General features: G+C 39.6%; 1 protein-coding gene across 1 annotated transcript in view; it reads left to right on the forward strand.

Moving 5' to 3' along the window:
- pik3c3 (phosphatidylinositol 3-kinase, catalytic subunit type 3) overlaps positions 1-20579 on the forward strand; it is a 106637-nt gene that overhangs the window by 77776 nt on the left and 8282 nt on the right. The window contains exons 20-23 of the mRNA XM_073064314.1: positions 666-750; positions 8914-8988; positions 11115-11283; positions 19711-19801. Coding sequence (XP_072920415.1) covers positions 666-750; positions 8914-8988; positions 11115-11283; positions 19711-19801 — 420 coding nt within the window. The remainder of the gene's footprint in view (positions 1-665; positions 751-8913; positions 8989-11114; positions 11284-19710; positions 19802-20579) is intronic.

Genomic DNA, 20579 nt, shown 5'->3' on the forward strand with positions numbered 1-20579 from the left:
TCTTTAACAGAAAACACGAGGAAATCTGCAGATGTTGGAAATTCAAACAACAACACACACAAAATGTTGGTGGAACACAGCAGGCCAGGCAGCATCTATAGGGAGAAGCGCTGTCGATGAAGGGTCTCGGCCCGAAACGTCGACAGCGCTTCTCCCTGTAGATGCTGCCTGGCCTGCTGTGTTCCACCAGCATTTTGTGTGTGTTGTTCTTTAACAGAATCTGTTTCCTATTTTTTAAATAAAGGCTGACATTGACTTTTATTTATAAATATAAAGTGTAATGTCTGATTAGTAATTATTTTTAACTGGATAACAGAGTATATTTGTCCTAAAATATAACAATGTTATCTCCAAATGCATCAATCTTCTTTAAGGACATTTACAATAGCAGTGAGTTGCTGCATCCAGGTTTCTTTCTTGTAGAGGAAGCTGCACCAGAAAAGGGTTGAAACATTTTTCCGGTTTCAGTTTAATTTTCTTTTACATAATCTTTGCAAATTTTGTGCTAAAATATCACAATAATATAGTAATTAAGGTATGCCTAATTGAAATCCCATCAGTAAGGGGAGGAAATTGCATGTGTTGCTCAAGAAAATGGGTTGTTAATCCAAACTACAGCTCCATGAAATCCCTATTCCTAATGCTGTCAACACTACATTTTTCAGAATTTTTTCAGAAAATATGCCCCGAGTGAAAAAGGGCCCTCTGGTATCAGTGCTGAAGTAATGGACACTTATGTTAAAAGCTGTGGTGAGTATTGTTATTGTAATATTGTATCTAATATGGTAGAATTATTGAAAAAAAATCTTTCATTCAGCATTCTGAGTTGGAGTCCAAATTTCTATTTATGGAGCGTGGCTGACTAAAGTCTCTCTGAAGTTTTGGTAACACACCCAGGTGAGCACACGGGGAGATAGCATACTCGACCACTGCTACTCTCCCTTACGCAACGCTTGCAAAGCGTTCCTCCACCCTCCATTTGGAAAATCAGATCACTGCTCCATTTTTCAGGTGCCAAAGCACAGGCAGAAGTCAAGTCACTTTTTATTGTCATTTCGACCATAACTGTTGGTACAGTACACAGTAAAAACGAGACAGTGTTTTTCAGGACCATGGTGTTACATGAAACAGTACAAAACCTAGACTGAACTACGTTAAACTAAACACAGAAAAAAACTACACTAGACCACAAACCTACCCAGGACTGCGTAAAGTGCACAAAAACAGTGCAGGCATTACAATAAACAGGACAATAGGGCAAGGTGTCAGTCCAGGCTTTGGGTATTGAGGAGTCTGATAGCTTGGGGGAAGAAATTGTTACATAGTCTGGTCGTGAGAGCCCGAATGCTTCAGTGCCTTTTCCCAGATGGCAGGAGGGAGAAGAGTTTGTATGAGGGGTGCGTGGGGTCCTTCATAATGCTGTTTGCTTTGCGGATGCAGCATGTAGTGTAAATGTAATGGTGGGAAGAGAGACCACGATGATCTTCTCAGACAAGAGGCGGCCATAGTTAAAACTGTCCACTGTTGGTCCGACCAATCGGCCTCCATGCTGCAGGAGTACTTTGACGTTGACTGGAATGTCTGCCATGATGAGAATGTCTCCAAGTTCATGGAAGGGGTCACGAGTTTCATCCAGAAGTACATCGAGGACGTTGTTCCCCTTAAATCGGTTTGGGTCTTCCCAAATCAGAAACCCTGGATCAACAGTTCCATGTGAGCAGCACTTACTGTGCAAGACAGAGCTTACATTGCCGGTAATCAGCAAGAGCTCAAGAAATTCAGCTACAATCTGTGCAAAGTCATCAAGGCAACGAAACAACAATACAGAGACAAGATTCAGACTCAACTTTCCACCAACAACACATGTGACTTATGGCAAGGTCTGCACTCCATTGCTGACTTCAAAGCTAAATGCAGTGGAGTTTCCAACATCGATGCCTCTCTCCCAGACGGGTTAAATATTTTTACTCTCGATTCAATGTCGCCTATACAGAGCCCCTGATGAGACCTGCAGATGATGTGACCCAACAGTTTGTTCATCTCAGGCCAAAATACGCAGGTGTTTCCAATGGGTGGACAGTTGCAAGGCTGCGGGACCAGACAGCATCCCTGGATGAGTACTCCTTATATGCACGGCACAACTGGCAGGTGTGTTTACAGACATTTTTAATCTCTCTCTCTCTCCCACTGTAGAGTGCCCTCCTGCTTCAAAGCATCCACCATTGTCCCTGTACCTAAAAAGACCAAGGTATCATGTCTGAATGACTGGTGTCTTGTCGCATTCACCTCAATTATAAGCAAATGCTTTGAGAGGCTGGTCAAGGACTACATCTGCAACATGCTGCCACCCACACTGGACCCCTACACAACCGATCGACAGATGATGCAATAGCCATAGCTCTACACACTGTCCCTACACATCTGGAGAAGAGGGATGTTTATGTGAGAATGCTGTTCTTGGACTACAGTTCAGCATTCAGCACCATAGTTCCATCCAGGCTCGACAAGAAGCTTAGATACCTTGGCCTTCACCCTGTCTAGTGTAGCTGGATTGTGGAATTCCTGTCAGATCGCCAGCAGGTGGTAAGAGTGGACTCCCTCACCTCCACCCCTCAGACCCTCAACACAGGTGCCCCTCAGCACCCAGAGCTCCAATCTGCTAATTAAATTTGCTGACGACACTACACTGATTGGAATAATGTCAAATAATAATGAGAGCCTACAGAGAGGAAGTTATCACCCTGACTCAGTGGTGTCAAGAAAACAATCTCTCCCTCAACATTGCAATAACAAAGGAGCTGGTTGTGGACTATAGGAGGAATGGAGACAGGCTAACCCCTATAGACGTCAATGGATCTGGGGTTGAGAGGGTGAACAGCTTTAAGTTCCTTGGCATAAACATCACCAAGGATCTTAAGTCGTCTGTACATACTGGCTGTGTGGTTAAAAAAGGCCTCTTTCATCTCAGATGGTTGAAGAAGTTTGGATTGGCTCCCCAAGTTCTAAGAACTTTCTATAGGGACATGACTGAGAACCTCCTGACTGGCTACATCACTGCCTGGTATGGGAACTGTACTTCCCTCAATTGCAGGACTCTGCAGAGAGTGGTGCGGACAGCCCAGCGCATCTATGTTGTGAAATCCCAACAATTCAGGATGTTTTCAAAGACAGGTGTGTAAAAAGGGCCTGAAGGAAAAGATCCCAAGTCACCCCAACCACAAACTGTTCCAGCTGCTACCATCCGGGAAAGGGTACCACAACATAAAAGCCAGGACGAACAGGCTCCGAGACAACTTCTTCCACCAGGTCATCAGACTGCTTAATTCATGCTGATGCAATTGTATTTCTATATGATGTTGACTATCCTGTTGTACATAATATTTATTATAAATTACTATAATTGCACATTGCTCATTTGAATGGAGATGTAATGTAAAGATGTTTACTACTCATGTATTTGAAGATGTAAGTAATAAAATCAATTCAATTCATTCAAAACAATGTTAGATAGAGTCCTTATAGAATGTAGAGTGTTCTTAATAAAGATATATAAAACAATGTTTTTGTATTATGAATTTTCAATGAGCATTTGATCAAAATGCTACATTAATGAGAGAATGTAAATACAAAGTTGGCTATTTGTCTTTGGTAATATGATTAATGTTTTGAAATTAATGGTAGAATCTGAAAGGGCACAACACAACTGCCACCATGTTCTTCATTTAGCATTTGCGACGGACAAATTTGTCTCCTATAGGCAGCAAATTTTATGTAATGTATATTGTCTGTGAATACCAATTTTTTCAATCACAGAAAATGATACATGTCTACATACATCTATACCTCAAGTGATGCTGATTTGTTTTCTAAATTGTGAAAGATGTCATTTCGTGCAATGTTCTTGCATAATGAAAGTATGTGTTAATGGATGGGTAGTAATATTAAGGCTCATAACCAAATCTTAATGCAGATAGCATGCATCAGCATTAACTTACAAGTTAACGTGCTAGGAGGATTCAAATCAGAAGCAGTTATATTTATAGAGGCCTGTATGCTATAGGATATTGATGTGTTTATTTTTCTAATCTTGTGTAGTCCTTTGAAGTTTTATGGTGTAGTAAAAAGAAGCAAAGATTGTTGATTTGTTGTAAGGCTTGCTTCTTTTGCTCCTCGGCGTGCGTGCTATGACGGTCATCCATGTGGAATTGATGAAAAGTAGCAAGGATCAGGAGAGATTCATCAAGTATAGCCACTTTCTAGTGGGGCGCAAGTGGTCTTAGCCACTATTAGTGTTAAAAGTGTAAATCAGGGAGCAATGCCTTTAAGAAAAACTGGTCCTGTAACTAGAATGCTGCATGTTGCAGCTATAGAAAAGGGGCAGAAGCCCAAAACCAGTGGCTAAGATCACAAAAAGTTAGCCATTTGCACTTTTCCACATTAAAGATGCCTGAAATCCAGCGTAGACACACAAAATGCTGGAAGAACTCTGCAGGTCAACCAGTATCTATAAGTGTGTATTGTTGTGTTGCAGAGTTCACGGGTGCTCAGTAGACCAGAACACAAGGCATGTCCTGACAAATCGCAGCAGTTAAGACAAGGATGGGGTTTGATAACTTCCCAATGGGAAAGAGTGCAAATAAATGCATTGCCACTGTGTTGAGGCAGCTATTTTTAATCTCTGAAATGTACCACAACTTAAGGGCTGCCAGTTCTTGAATGTGCACCTAGCACATATCCATTTACTGCCATATACAGATGAAGAAAACAATGGTTATTTTAAAGCAGTTGATTTGCCCTCTACGTATGAGCCAACACCCCAGATCACACCTCTAGCAGGCAAGGGCTATATTTTCCCTTTGACTCCAATTTGAGATCCAAGGAGAAGCCTGTTTTCCACATGACTTTTCCTGTACTGGTGTTCTAATATGTTTCCAATTGTCTGATGCGAAGCTAGTGGATGTGCTTTTATTGACGGAGGATGCTGATGAACTTGGCGTGCAGCTTTAGACCACAAACTTGCACTGTAATCAGGTTTGGGACAGCTGGCTGACAAGCAGCAAAAGGGGTCGGGTAGATGCTGGATGTTGAGGGCAGAAAATACAATTACACTGACTCACAAACCTGTACAGGCCTTTGGTTAGGAGGCATCTCGACAGAGGCCTCAGTTGGTTTTGGTCAACCATGAATTTTTTGTCCTGGCTATCTAGATATGAAAGTCAGGGCAACTCGATATGAAAAGCAGGTTGTTATCGCTGTACCAAGCTCCCCCTCTCCATGCATCTGATGAACCCGAAGGAACATCAGAGACTGATAAGTTAGGCTCCAGCGGTGTCGCAGGAGTTGCCAGTGTTGAACTCAACATAGGACTGCCTTGGGGACTCCAGCTCCGGAATTTTCTCTTCGGATACACTCCCGAAGCCTCCCTCATGAGTGGGTGTAGCCGCAAGGCAGCAGAGGTTTGAGATCAGAGTTTTCCTTCTCCTAGATGAGCTGTCAACCACAGCTGACAAGCTCCATCTGCCCAAAGCAACTTGCTTTAAGGTGCCAGTAACCTGCCCTTTGCCCCTTCTCCTGTCAGTAGAAATGCTGGGCTTAGCTAAACCATATGTGAAGGCAGGAGCTGAACTTGGTTGTCAGAGGCTGTTTGAGGCGCACACCATTGGGAACATTTAATAGGTAGTGGGAGTATTTGACCAGTTATTGATGTCTGTTTTTTTAAGAGGCATATTAAGGCGTTGACAGGAGTACATGAGAGATTCAATAAGATGGTTGAGTAAAAGTTTAGGTACTAGCGGGAAAATGAGAAAACAATGTTAAATGATTTAAATGCTCAATTATAAAAAGATTTGTTTAAGGTAATAAGTCAGTCAATTAATAAAGGACAGCACTTAAAAGGGAAATAAATAAAAGTGGCAATAGAATACCACTGAGGTGGAAATAAATTTTATGATAACTTTTTAGAAGGAAGAGCATAAATATTTTGAGAAATAAAAGATGTATGAGGAAGGTGGGGGAATGGTCGAAGCAACAGCTAGAAGTGCATTTGACAGAGAAGGGTGTTTGCTCCTTTACAACTTGTGTTCTTTTTGTGGAAAGGGTCCATAAAATTAACATTTTTTGTCGTGAATCATCCACACTGTACATTAGGTAAATTTTGGAAGTTAGAAGGGAGTGACGTACCAATTAAATAGCACATTACCGATTTTTCATACTTGTGTCTTTTCACAAAAAAAATCAAAATTTTATTTATAATTAACTAAGTATTGTTAACATAGTAAATCGAACTCCACCATGGACTGTCTCAAGCCCAGCAGCAAATAGAGAAGGGTTGGGCATGGTACTAGAGACCCTATCTCATAAAAGCCCAGTGCTTCTAGAAATGCCAACAGCAGCTCCAAAGACCTCATCCCGAGGAAAAGAAGAATTTTCAAAGATGGACTATACCAGGGGACAACTTGAAAGACTGGCCCAGGACAGAGCAATCTGACAAGCTGCTGTTGGCAGCTTATGCCCCAGTAGGAGTGATGAATTAAGGAAAGTAGGACTTGGTAAATTAAGAGGTGTTATCCATATCCAAAAGCCAATCTGATGTTTGTCAAATATCTGATTAAAGTAAAAGAGTGGTGTCAGTACATCTAATAAACAATGGGAGACTGGAGTTAGTTTTAAATAGCTGAGGATTAATAAAATGATTTTTTTCTTCCAGTGTTGCCACATCTACTGCTATAAAAATGTGGTTATTCTGCTGGTAAAATAATTTCTCAAATAATAATTATTGGATTTATATTAGTTTTAAATGTGCTCCATATTTCCTTCAATGCAGTTGACCTTTATATGACTGACCTTTTTAATCTATAAATTTATTCATATTATGGGATGTGACTGTCATTAATCATATGAACATTTATTGCCCTTTCCTAATTATCCTTGGATAGGTAGTGGTGAGTCACATGAAATGGTATGCCCTTCTGATAAGAATATACCATGGTAGAGCAGTAGGGGACAAACTGTGCAGATGGTGGTGCTCTTGGGTGTCTGCTGTCCTTGATAAACTGGAAGCTGTGGGTATTGGCAATACTGTCAGAATAGGTAGGCTGAATAACTGCAGAGCAGTATGCAAATAGTGCACATTGTAGCAGCAGTGCACAATGAGAGAGTTAGTGTTTTGGATGATAAACAGAATGCCAATGGGCTGCTTTGTCCTGAGTGTAGTTGAGCATTGAATATTGTTAGAGCTCTGCTCATCCATGCAAGTATTGTGGAGCAGACTGGATGGGCCAAATGGCCTAATTCTGCTCCTATGTCTTATGGTCTTAAGTATTACATCAAAGTCAAAGTTGATTTTATTGACATTTGCACAAGTACATGTATGCAGAGATGCAATGAAACTTCCTTGCAACAGCATCATAGGCATATAACATCATATAAGCAGCATTCACAAGAAGCAAAAAAATTAAACATTTATTTTTGCAAGAAAACAATTAGAACAAAAAAGTAGTCTATTTTAGTGCAAGGCTATCATAGTATTGCTAAACTGAAGTGATTAGGGTTTTGCTGTTTGGTTCAAGAACTCTGGTTGATGGGAAGTAGCAGTTCTTGAACCCAGTAGTGTAGGACTTAAGGCTTCTGTACCTTCTGCCCAAAGATAGCTGTGAAAATATGGCATTGCCTAGGTGGCAAAGATCTTGGATGATCGATGTCTTCTTGAGACAGCGCCTCCTATTGATTTTACCAATAGTGGGGAGGGGTGTGTCCATTATGTATTGGAATCCTGACTTGTACCTTATATATGAGAAAAGGTTTTAAGAGATATCAGAAGCCGGTCCCTCATGTCCTACTCTTGTAATTGGGACTTAGAGATGGTATTGCCATTGCTTGTCATGGATAGGAAATTAGATTCTTTTATTGATCCTTTGCCAAGCAATTATATGGTTCAAAGCAACACGTACAACACGCTGGAGGAACTCAGCAGGTCGGGCAGCATCTGTGGAAATGAGCAGTCAAAGTTTCAGGCTGAGACCCTTCGTCAGGACTGAAGATGGAGGGGACAGTCCTGACGAAGGGTCTCAGCCCGAAATGTTGGCTGCTCATTTCCACGGATGCTGCCCGACCTGCTGAGTTCCTCCAGCTTGTTGTATGTGTTGCTTTGACCACAGCATCTGCAGTGTACTTTGCATGTTTACTAATTTAAGTCTATTCAGCATGATCTGTCATGAGCAACAAAAATTTAGGTTTGCAGCCAAGTTCCTCATGCACACAAAACCCATATCCACCCAGGCCCCCATATGTAGAAATGTGCATTTGTAAATTACTAGTTACATATCAAATGATATTAGTTCTTGATCAAAGTTTCTGTGTTCTATTGTGTCATCTGGAAATGATCCTGTTGCATGCACTGCTAATATGTATTTATATTTTAAAAAACCTTCATTTGTTAGTGAATCGCCATTAAGAATTGTCTGCATTTGTGTTGGATGGTAGACATCTCTTATTGACTTGTAGTTCATTTCCTCATTTGGAGTAAAAAACAGGGAGACATAAATTAGAAAGTAAAATTAATTAACACAAGATTAGAATAGATGAGTGTAAAATGGTTACAGTAAGTATATTAGAATACATTATCAGAGAGGAATCTCAAAGAATTTAAGCAACTTAAATGCTGCAATGTTTTTTTAATATAAATTCTAGTATGTCACTGGGCAGGGTGTCATAGGGTAGGTTAATTTTAAGGATATTCACTGGGTTAAGATTAATGTTTCAATAATGATTATATTTTAATTTATATTGACAACAAAGCAGTGGAGCTTTTCCAGTATTGTATTTGGTAGAAAATGGGAGTTTTCCTAAAATTCAGTAATATTATTGTATTTCTGTGTTCAGTGATGTCTGTTTCTCTTTTTATTTTATTGACAGCTGGATATTGTGTGATAACATACATACTAGGAGTTGGAGATAGGCATTTGGATAACCTTCTATTGACAAAGACAGGCAAGTTTTCTGGGATTATCCCACATTACCCTCTGCAGTCCAGAATCTTTATCATTTTTGCTTCATAGCCTGAATTTTTATTTATAAAGTACATTGTTCTATGTGCGTGATTTGTTTGTAGATGATTTTAATTGAAGACTTGGTTTGTCTTACTATTAGAATCACTTCAAACAAAGGTTCAGCAGAGGGCAGTGCATGCCTATTATGTGACATTAAAAGTGGCGTAACAGATTTCTGTGTTTCGATAAATTTGAATTGCATTTTTACACAGACCTGAAAATATTGAACAAATAAATACCGTAGATCAATGAAAAGATTTAATAGAAAAATCGTATCTGTGTTTGAGTTGGAGTGGAAAAATTAATACTTAGGATTGATTTTGGACTTGATTTATAGATGTGCAAATGTTACATTGGCAGTCATTTCTAACCTTAAGTTTTTTTTGTGTGTAGATATGATCATGCTAACTCTTGTTACATAAATATATATCTGAAATATAAGGGTGTGTGTACCTTGAAAGAGGAAAACCAGGCATCCTAACAAAAGTAGATTATTTTGTTTGTGATAATTTCAGATATTTTGGTACTTTTGAAAAAACATTCACAACTTTTTCTCAATTTTCAAGAGGGACCAGCTTCAGAATAATAAAACATATACATTATGAATATTTGGCTCAATGTGCAGCACTATATGTATTCAGTTGTCCCCTATATTGATATGCTGGAGTTGAAATGATTGATCCTCGCAAGTGCAATCTATCAGTTTTGTGCGATTATGTTTGTCAGCATTTATAATAAACCGCTTTGTATGACAGATCTTCTAAGAAATCTCCTGAGAATAAACTGACAGTTCTGGCTAAACACCATAGGAGCCATGTTTTCATGCTGTCCCCCTTCAAGCAGGTTTGAAAGGCCAGATAAAGTTCCAGATAATGGAACATGGTAGCCAAATTTTAAAGTTCTTGCATACCTGGTCTTTTCTAAATTACCTCCTTCCCCATGCTTTGATCTGAACAATTTAGGTTTACTCATTCCTTAGTACAGTCACTGGGGAAAAATTGCACCCTGATTTCTAGTATTTTACTAATGTTTTAGTAGTATTTTTTTCATTGCTTGTTTTGACACAAAACATATTGACGTATGACTTATAAATCTTTTAACTTTATCATTCATTTTGTTGAAAATATCCATATCCATGTTTTTTTTTCTCTTGCTTCCTCTACTTACATTGTTTATTTAAATACATCTGGATAAAGGAAATCAGTGGGTCACCATGAGCTCAGTTGACTGAAATGCTGACAGTTAACATTGAATTTTTGCAGCCCTTTTTCTGTGTAGCTGCTGTTAAATTAGTACCCAAGGGAAATGTGCAGAACTGTCGGGCAGCATTTATTTCTGGAGGGATTTTTGCTTGAGTGCTCAGAATGAGCTTATCACTCAAGATGGTAAAAGAAGGAACTGTGTAATGGAGAAAATACTTGACTGTACAAAGGAAAAGTTACTGGTTGGGTGGTCAAGCCTGTACTTGATCTGTAAAGCACAAATAGATCAACATTCTAGTGTTTCATATTTTGCATGCTGTAGGTTAAGATGAATCTTCACAATATGGCAGCAACTCTTTTGTGGTTTGGGGTGAAATTGATTTGTTAAAAATGAGAGGGAGATGAAACCTGTCTGGGAAAGATTATTTTTCTCATTTTGCCGGAGGGTTTGCTGAATTGAATAAGGAGTAGAATTGATTACAAGTGTAGAAATAAACATGGCAGAGTTGCTATGGACTGCTAATAAATTTGAAAGTTATTTTTAGATATTTACATGATATCTTCTTTGCAAAATCTATAATTTTAGTTTCTGATTAGAGGCTATACATAATGGACTACAATACATTCGATTTTTTGGGATATGGGGCATAAAATAAAACTCCAGGAACTGTGCTCCAAAAGCACTACAAACTAAACCATGTGTCAGATATGAAGCTTGCTTGTTTAGTGTTATTACAGACATTGTGCCAGAAGTTTGGTGATGTGCCAATGGCCAGTTTCCTTCAACTGATAATGTTCCATTGAATGTTGAAATTGTGCTCGTCCTACTTTATCATTAGCAAACTACATTTTTGTGCGACTGCAGGGAAACTGTTTCACGTTGACTTTGGGTATATTTTGGGTCGTGACCCTAAGCCTCTTCCACCCCCTATGAAGTTAAGTAAGGAAATGGTGGAAGGAATGGGCGGAATGCAGAGTGAACAGTACCAAGAATTCCGTAAGCAGTGTTACACTGCTTTCCTACACCTGAGAAGGTAACTTAATCCTAATATCTTTGTTGAAATATAAAGAGTACAAATACTTTAAGAAAGGTAGGGTTACAATGGCATTTGTAATTATACATCGTAACCATACCAGTGTACACTAACTATAGTCATGTTGCAATGATAAGTTCAGATTGTAAAGAAAAAAATATTCCATTTAATGGACCTCTTTCACATTCTCATAACAACATAAAAATGCATCATAGCTAGAAGTCCTTTTGAACATAGAACATAGGCATAAAACTGTATAGCACATCAACAAGTCATTTGGCCTGTGAGGATGTCAAAATAAGCCAGAACTATCTGTCTACATAATCCAAATTGCTCCATCCCTGCAAGTACTTGTACCTGTTATACATCACCATTGTATCTGCTTACCATCTTACTTTCAGTCACCATTTAAAAAAAAACTTATCCTGCACATCTTCGAACTTGACCCTCTTACCTTAAGTGATCATTCTTATAACATAGGAAAAGATGGCTTCCAACTTTTAACACAGTGTAAAAGTGCAGTTAACAGTGAGGTAACTGGTCTGCAATCTTTTTCTGTGATGCAATGGCGAGGGGGTTGTTTTCCTCCCAATTGAAAGGGAGAATATTGCATCAGCTTATAATGTTTCCTGAAAGGAAACATGTCAATTAATGCAGCACTCCCTTTGTTGTACAACAGTTCTGGTGGGTGAATTAATCCTAGACAGCTATTAAACAACTTGATTAAGTATCTACACTCAGAGACCACTTTATTAGGTACATGAGTGTACCTAATCAAGTGGCCAAAGGAGTGGAACCCAGTGTAGTTTTCTGCTGCTGTAGTGCATTCACTTTAAGGTTTGACATGTGTTTAGAGATGCTCTTCTGCACATCACTGGTGTAATGCATAGTTATTTAAGTTGCTGTTGCCTTCCTGTCAGCGTGAACCAGTCTGGCCATTCTCCTCTGACCTCTCCCATTAACAAGGCATTTTTGCCCATAGAACTACCACATTGGAAGTTTATTGTTTTTCACATCATTTTCTAAACTCTAGAGACTATTATGCATGAAAATCCCAGGACATCAGGAGTTTCTGAGATACTTAAGCCACTCTGTCTGGCACCAACAATCGTTCTATTGTCAAAATCACTTTGGTCACATTTCTTCCCCATTCTGATGTTTGGTCTGAAGAACAATTGAATTGCTTCACCATGTTTGCATATTTTTATGTATTGAGTTGATGCCACATGATTGGCTGATTAGACATCAGCATTAACAAGCAGGTGTACCTAATAAAGTGCCACTGAATGCATGCCCAATAAGAATATGAAATAAAACTAAACTTCAAGAAAAAAAACATTCCACAGTAAATTTATAAATAAACCATTTAACTTGCTTTTCAACAGTGTGAGATATTGGACTTCATTGCAAAACTTCTATGTTTCAGCACCCTCCACATCCTCCAATCCATGGCAGTGTCTAGACGTCCTTCTAGTTCAGAATCATCATAGACTTTACTCGTGAAATTTGCTGTTTACAGTGCAGGCATAACAAATTACTATACATAGCAATACAAAATAAATAGTGCAAAAGAAAAACATTGTGATAGTATTCCAAAGTTCATGGAGTTTTCAGAAATATGCTGGCAGAGGGAAAGAAGCTGTTCCTAAAATATTGAGTGTGCTCTTCAAGCTCCTGTAGCACTGCCCTGATTGTAGTAATGAGAAGGTGGAAGCCCAAATGGTGAGGTTCCTTAATTATGGATACTGCCTTCTTGAGGCACCAGCTTTCGAAGATGCCCTCAGTGGTGGGGAGGCTTGTGCGTGTGATGGAGCTGGCTGAGTATACAAATCTCTGAAGTCTCTTATGATCCTGTGCATTGGCACTACCAAATTAGGCACCAATGCAACCAGTCAGTGTGCTTGCTCCACAGTGCATCTGTAGAAATTTGCTAGTCTTTGGTGACATACCAATCTCTTCAAACTCCTAATGAAGTAAGCCTGCTGACATGTCTTATGGATTTAAGATCTCTCTCCCACTTTTCATTATAGTACTGTTCACAAAGCTTGGCTTTTTTACGTGTTGCCATTTACGTGTTACCTAACAGATGGGAGAAGGCTGGATAGATGTGTGAGATGATGAAGAAGACGAAAGTTTAGAATTATGATGACAAGTTAAAATTGGGGTTTTTCTAAATTTACAAGTCAAGGGTATTAAAAAAAATAGGAAATATAGATCATGTAACAGCTGTGGAGAGAATCATAGTTTTTCTTTTTCAGATGTAAGACCCTTCATCAGAATTGGGCAACAGAGTAAATATTACTTTTAGTAGCAGAGAGGGTGGAGGAGGGGTTGATAAAGTACGTAAGTCACCTGGACCAGAGGAACTGCACCCTAGGGTTCTGAAGAGATAGCATTAGAGATTGTGGTGGCATTAGAAATTATCTTTCAAAAATCATTGGACTCTGGCATGATGCCAGAGGACTGGAAAATTGCAAACGCTACTCCACTCTTTAAGAAAGGAGGAAGGCAGCAGAAAGGAAATTATAGTCCAGTTAGCCTGACCTCAGTGATTGGGAAGATGTTAGAGTCAATTGTTAAGGATGAGGTGACGGAGTATTTGGTGACACTGGACTAGATAAACTGAACAAATTCAGCATGGTTTCCTTCAGGGAAAATCCTACCTGACGAACCTGTTGGAATTCTTTCAGGAGACTACAAGTAGGATAGATAAAGGGGATGTAGTAGATGTTGTATATTTGGACTTTTAGAAGGCCTTTGACAAGGTGCCACACATGAGGCTGCTTACCAAGTTAAGAGCCCATAGTATTACAGGAAAGTTACTAACATGGTTAGAGCATTGGCTGATTGGTAAGCAGCAGCGAGTGTGTATTAATGGATCCTCTTTTGGTTGGCTGCCAGTGACTAGTGGTTTTCTGCAGGGTTTGGTGTTGGGACCACTTCTTTTTATGCAGCATATAAATGAATTAGATGATGGAATAGATGTCTTTATTGCCAAGTTTGCAGATGATACAAAGATTGGTGGAGGGACAGGTAGTGTTGAGGAAACAGGTAGGATGCAGAAGGACTTAGATTGGGAGAATGGGCAAGAAAGTGGCAAATGAAATACAATGTCAGAAAATGCATGGTCATGCACTTTAGTAGTAAAAATAAATGTGTGGACTATTTTACAAACGGGGAGAAAATCCAGGAATCTGAAATGCAGAAGGACTTGGGAGTCTCTGTGCAGAACACCCTGAAGGCTAACTTGCAGATTGAGTCGGTGGTGAGGAAGACAAATGCCATGTTAGCATTCATTTCACGAGGTCTAGAATACAAGAGCAAGGATCTGATGCTGAGGCTTTATAAGGCACTGGTGAGGCCTCACCTTGAGTATTGTGAACAGTTTTGGGCCCCTCATCTTAGAAAAGATGTGCTGGCATTGGAGAGAGTCCACAGGGAGGTTCACAAGGATGATTCCAGGAAGGAAAGGGTTATCATATGAGGAACATTTGATGGCTCTGAGTCTGTACTCGCTGGAATTCAGATGGATGAGGGGGGATCTCATTGAAATCTTTCAAATGTTGAAAAACCGAAACAGAGTAGATGTGGAAAGGATGATTCCCATGGTAGGAGAGTCTAGTACAAGAGCGGACAGCCTCAGGATATAGGGGCGCCCTTTCAAAACAGAGATGCTGAGAAATTTCTTTAGCCAAAGGGTGGTGAATTTGTGGAATTTGTTGCCATGTGCAGCTGTAGGCCAGGTCATTGGGTGTATTTAAGGCAGAGATTGATGGGTTTTTGATTGGACATGATATCAAAATTTGCAGGGAGAAGCTGGGAACTGGGGTTGAGGAGAGGATTAAAAGAAGGATCAGCCATGATTGAATGCTGGAGCAGATTTGATGGGCCATATAGCCTAATTCTGCTCCAATGTCTTATGGTCTTATAAGGACCATAGGAATATTTCTGATGGGAGAAGATAAGAGATACAGTGCAGATGAGTTGTAGTCATCATAGATAGTTGGAAGGAAAGAAAAAGAACTAAGCATGAACATAATTAGAGAGTCAGTTTAAAAACAAAAGAGTATACATGTTGCAAAATGAGCACTGTGGGACATGTGCAGGCTGTGCTGATAGAGAAAAACTGAGCCATTGTTATATATTGGTGACCTACAGCAAAAGAGGAAGTGAGTTAGCTAAAGCTGAATTTTGAGCCCAAAAGGCTCCCATGTATTCAAATGAGGTGCAATTTTTCAAGCTAACGTAGATCCTCATTATGTCCACAGACGGATAGGTCAGAGTGGCATTGCGATAGAGAATTAAACCTGGAGGTAGGAGAGCTCATTGAACACAGGAGTTTCATAAAATGGTCATTAAGTCCGAGTTTGGATTTCCCATCATCGAAGAGATGGTTTCTTCATTTTGAATGCTGAATGTGGATAGTGCTCTAGACTGGAAGAAGTGCACATAAGTTATTGCTTCACTTGGAAGGACTGTTTGGATCCTTGGATGGTCATAAGATATAGGAATTAGGCTATTTGGCCCATCAGGTCTGCTTGCCATTCCATCAAGGCTGATCCGATTTTCCTCTCAGCCCCAGTCTCCTGCCTTCTCTCTATATCCCTTCATGTCCTGACCAATCAAGAATCTATCAACCTCTGCCTTAAATGTGCATAAAGACATAGCCTCCACTGATGTCTGTGGCAAAGAACTCCACAGATTCACCACTCTGACTAAAGAAATTCCTCCTTGTCTCCATTCTAAAAGGACACCACTCCATTCTGAGCCTGTGTCCTCTGGTCTTAAACTCACTTGCCTAGGAAACAATCTCTCCATATTCACTCTATCAAGGCCTTTCACCGTGCAGTGGCTTTCAATGAGGTCACCCCACATTCTTCTGAATTCTAGTGAATGCAGCCCCAGAGCCATCAAACGCTCTTCATATGGCAAGCCATTCTTTCCTGGAACTGTTTTTTGTGAATCTCCCTTTGAACCCTCTCCAGTTTCAACACATGCTTTCTAAGATAAGGGCCCAAACCTGCTTGCAATACTGTACTCCAAATGAGGCCTCAACAGTGCTTTATAAAGTTTTAACATTACGTCCTTGCTTTTATATTCTAGTCCTCTTGAAATCAATGCAAGTATTGCATTTGCCTTCCTCACCTCAGGCTCAAACTGTAAATTAACCTTTAGCAAATCGTGCATAAGGACTCAAGTCCTTTTACACCTCATTTTTTTGTATTTTTTTCTCTATTTAGAAAACAATCACCCCTTTCATTTCTTCTACCAAAGTGCATGACCATATACTTCCTGACACTATTCCATCTGCTATTTCTTTGTCCATTCTTCTAATCTGTCTATGACCTTCTGTAGCCTCTCTACTTCCTCAAAACTACCTGCCCCTCTAATTATCTTTATATTGTTTGTAGACTTTGCAACAAAGCCATCAATTCCATCATCCAAATCACTGATATATAATGTAAAAAGAATCAGTCCCAACACAGGTCCCTGTGGACACTACTAGTCACCAGCAGCCAACCAGGAGAGCTCCTTTTATTCCCACTCTTTGCCTCCTACCAATCAGCTACTGCTTTATCTATGCTAGAATCCTTCCTGTAATACCATGGGCTCGTAACTTTTTTAGCAGCCTGTGGTACCTTGTCAAAGGTCTTCTGAAAATCCAAGTTCATAACATCAACTGATTCTCCTTTGTCTACCCTGCTTGTTATTTCTTCAGAGGATTCCAACAGATTTGTCAGACAAGATTTTCCTTTGAGGAAACCATGACTATGGCCTATTTTGTGATGTGCCTCCAAGTGCTTTGAGACCTCATCCTTAAAAATAGAGGGCTATGCGTAACCCTGGATAATTTCTAAAGTACGTACATGTTCGGCACAGCACTGAGGGCCAAAGGGCCTGTTGCTGTTGGTTTTCTGTGTTTTTATGTTAATAATCAACTCCAACAACTTCCTTACTACTAAGGTCAGACTAACTAGCCTATAGTTTCTTTTCTTCTGCCTCTGTAAGAGTGGAGTGACATTTACAATTTTTCAGTCTTCCAGAACCTGGTGATTCTTGAAAGCTCATTACTAATGCCTCCATGAACTCTTCAGCCACCTTTCGGAACTCTGGGGTGTATACCATTTGGTCCATGTGACTTAGCTATCTACAGACCAATCAGTTTCTCAAGAGCCTTCTCACTAGCTATGGTAACTTCACATACTTCATGATCCCTGATTCCTGGACTTTCCACAGTGAAATCTGATGCAAAATACTTATTCAGTTCATCTCCATTTCATTGGCTCTCATTACTGCCTCTCCAGCATTGTTTTCCAGCAGTCCAGTATCCACTTTCACCTCTGTTTTACACTTATGTATCTGAAGAAACTTTTGCTAACTACTTTAATATTTTTGGCTAGCTTACTTTCATATTCCAACTTTACCTTCTTAATGACTTTTTAGTTGCCTTCAGTAGGTTTTTAAAAAGCTTCCCAGACCTCTAATGTCTCACTAATTTTTGCTCTATTATATGCCCTCTCTTCGGCTTTTATGTTGGTTTTGACTCCTTTTGTCAGCCATGGGTGTGACATTTTTCCTTTAGAATACTACTTCCTCTTTGGGATGTATATATCCTGTGTCTTCCAAATTGCTTCCAGGAATTCCAGCCATTGCTGCTCAGCCATCATCCCTGCCAGTCATATTTTCCAATTAATTCGGGCCAACTCCCTTCTCGTGCCTCTGTAATTCTCTTTACTCCACTGTGTGGAATGAGCGTCCAGTAGAAGTGGTAGAGGCAGGTTCGGTATTGTCATTTAAAGTAAAATTGGATAGGTATATGGACAGGAAAGGAATGGGGGGTTATGGCCTGAGTGCGGGCCACTGGGACTAGGCGAGTGTAAGCGTCGGCACGGACTAGAAGGGCCGAGATGGCCTGTTTCCGTGCTGTAATTGTTATATGGTTTTATGGTAATACTGATACATCTGACTTTAGCTTCTCCTCAAATTTCAGGGTGAATTCTATCATATTATGATCACTTACTGCTAAAGGCAATACTGGTTCATTACACAACACCCAATCCAGAATAGCTGATCCAATAGTGGATTCAACCACAAACTGCTCTAAAAGGTCATCTTGTAGGCATTCTAGAAGTACCCCCTCCTGGAATCCAGCACCAACCTGATTTTCCCCAATCTGCCTGCATATTGAAGTCCCCCCATGACTATTGTAATATTGCCCTTTTGGCATGCATTTTCCATCTCATATTGTAATTTGTAGGCCTCATCCTTACTACTGCTGGGGACATTTGTATACAACACCCATCAGGGCCTTTGTACCGTTCCAGTTCCTTAGCTCTATCTACAATGATTCAACTCCTTCCAACCCTATGTCACCCCTTTCTAATGATTTAGTTTCATTTTTTTAACCAACAGAGCAACGCCGCCCCTCTTCTTTCCTTGCCTATCCTTTCGATACAATGTGTATCCTTGGATTTTAAGCTCCCAGCTATAAACTTTCAGCCTTGATATGGTGATGCCTACAACATTATACCTGGTAATCTGCAACTGTGCTACATGTCCATCTACCTTTTCTCATATACTCTGCATATTCAAATACAACACCTTGTGTCCTGTATTCATCCTTTTCAATGTTGTCCACCTTTTACATTGCAACTCATCTGGTTGACTGCAGTTTTGCCCTATCAACAGTCTCTCCCCAATATACATTGCCTCAGATTGTAAACCAGCTACATCACCTTCAGCACTGTTATCTACCTTTCCTACAATGCTTCTTGCATTGAGACACAGGCAGCTCAGGACACTAGTTGCACTATGCTCAACCTTTTGATTCCTGACTTTGTCTCAGAGCTTACCAACATCTGCCTCCACCACTTCTCCACTAACTGTTTTGGCATTATGGTTCCCATCCTCCTGCAACTCTAGTTTAAACACCAGCTAATTCTCTATCCTATCTCCACTCTGACCTATCTGCCTGTGACATAATGTGACAGTGGGAAGGGAAGAGGTAAAAGAACTGGTGTTGCATCTCCTGCATTTGTCTGGGGAACTATGTGACAGAAGTGGTTGGTGGTGGACTGGAGCTAAAAGGCGAACAGTCCCTTTGAAGGTTCTGTAAGAAGAGGAGAGAGGAAGTTGTCTAACAATGGAATCTGGTAGTCAGCACAGTCTGCATGCATAGGTTTGATAGACAGATGAGACTTGGCACAAGTTAGAGCAAGGTAACAGAGTAGAATGAAGAAAGCATTAAAAATACTATTGGAAGAGTCATATTTGCAAGTAATGGATAAGCATGACCACTGTGATAGTTCAGACATGTCTCCCAACAGTCAGAGTTTTATCATTTGATATATGAAAAAGATATTCCCTTCTCATGAATTCAACTTACATGATTCTTTGACCATGTCACCAAAATAATTCTTCTTCCAGATATTCGAATCTAATTCTAAATCTTTTCTCACTGATGGTGGATGCCAACATTCCGGATATTGCTCTGGAGCCTGATAAGACTGTGAAAAAGGTAAACACTTCAGTTACTAATTGAAATTATAAATAATTATTCTTAAAGGAAAAAAAATCACTAATAAATGAATCATTGGTCCAAATCAAAATTGGAATATGCATTATTGAAAGTGTTTTTTCAGTAAGATTGATTTTAAACTTTGAATATGTTATCCCTCTTGAATTAAGTGATTTTTTCAAGTTCTGCTATAAGTATTTTCTTGCTGCTCTGTAAAACTTAGTTGGATAATTTTTTAATGGACATTAAAGCCATATAGTAATCATCATTAACATCATGTGCTGTGTCATAGGATGTGGCAATCATGGTCTTCCATTTGTCTTTAATCTGAGTTCTAATAAGCTCTTCAAAACTGTTGCCCATCCATCCCTTGATGTAACTCATAAATGTCATGCACTGTCAACTGCGACTTTTTCTTACATCAATATTCCCATCACTGCAAGATGTTTGAGCCTCTCTTTCCTTAGTACTTGTCCCAGAAAATCCAGCTGCCGTTTCCTAATTGATATTAGCTCTCTTCTTATTCTGTTTTATTATAATTTTGTTCCTTCTCTCAATACTGAATTGTTCCCCTTACAAAAAAAATTAAACATTTTCATGTATACCCCTTTTCCATGATATTTATTAAGGCCACTGCTTTATAAAAATAATTTAGATGTATAAATTATTTTTAAATATAAAGATGCAGTAGCTGCCTCATGCACTTTTGTGCTCAGTGAGTATTTGAGACTAGCAGTATGTCCAATTACTTTTAACTTAAGGGAGCCTGAAACATAGA

The sequence above is a fragment of the Hemitrygon akajei genome, chromosome 13 (assembly GCF_048418815.1).
Source record: "Hemitrygon akajei chromosome 13, sHemAka1.3, whole genome shotgun sequence".
NCBI classification, from domain to species: domain Eukaryota; kingdom Metazoa; phylum Chordata; class Chondrichthyes; order Myliobatiformes; family Dasyatidae; genus Hemitrygon; species Hemitrygon akajei.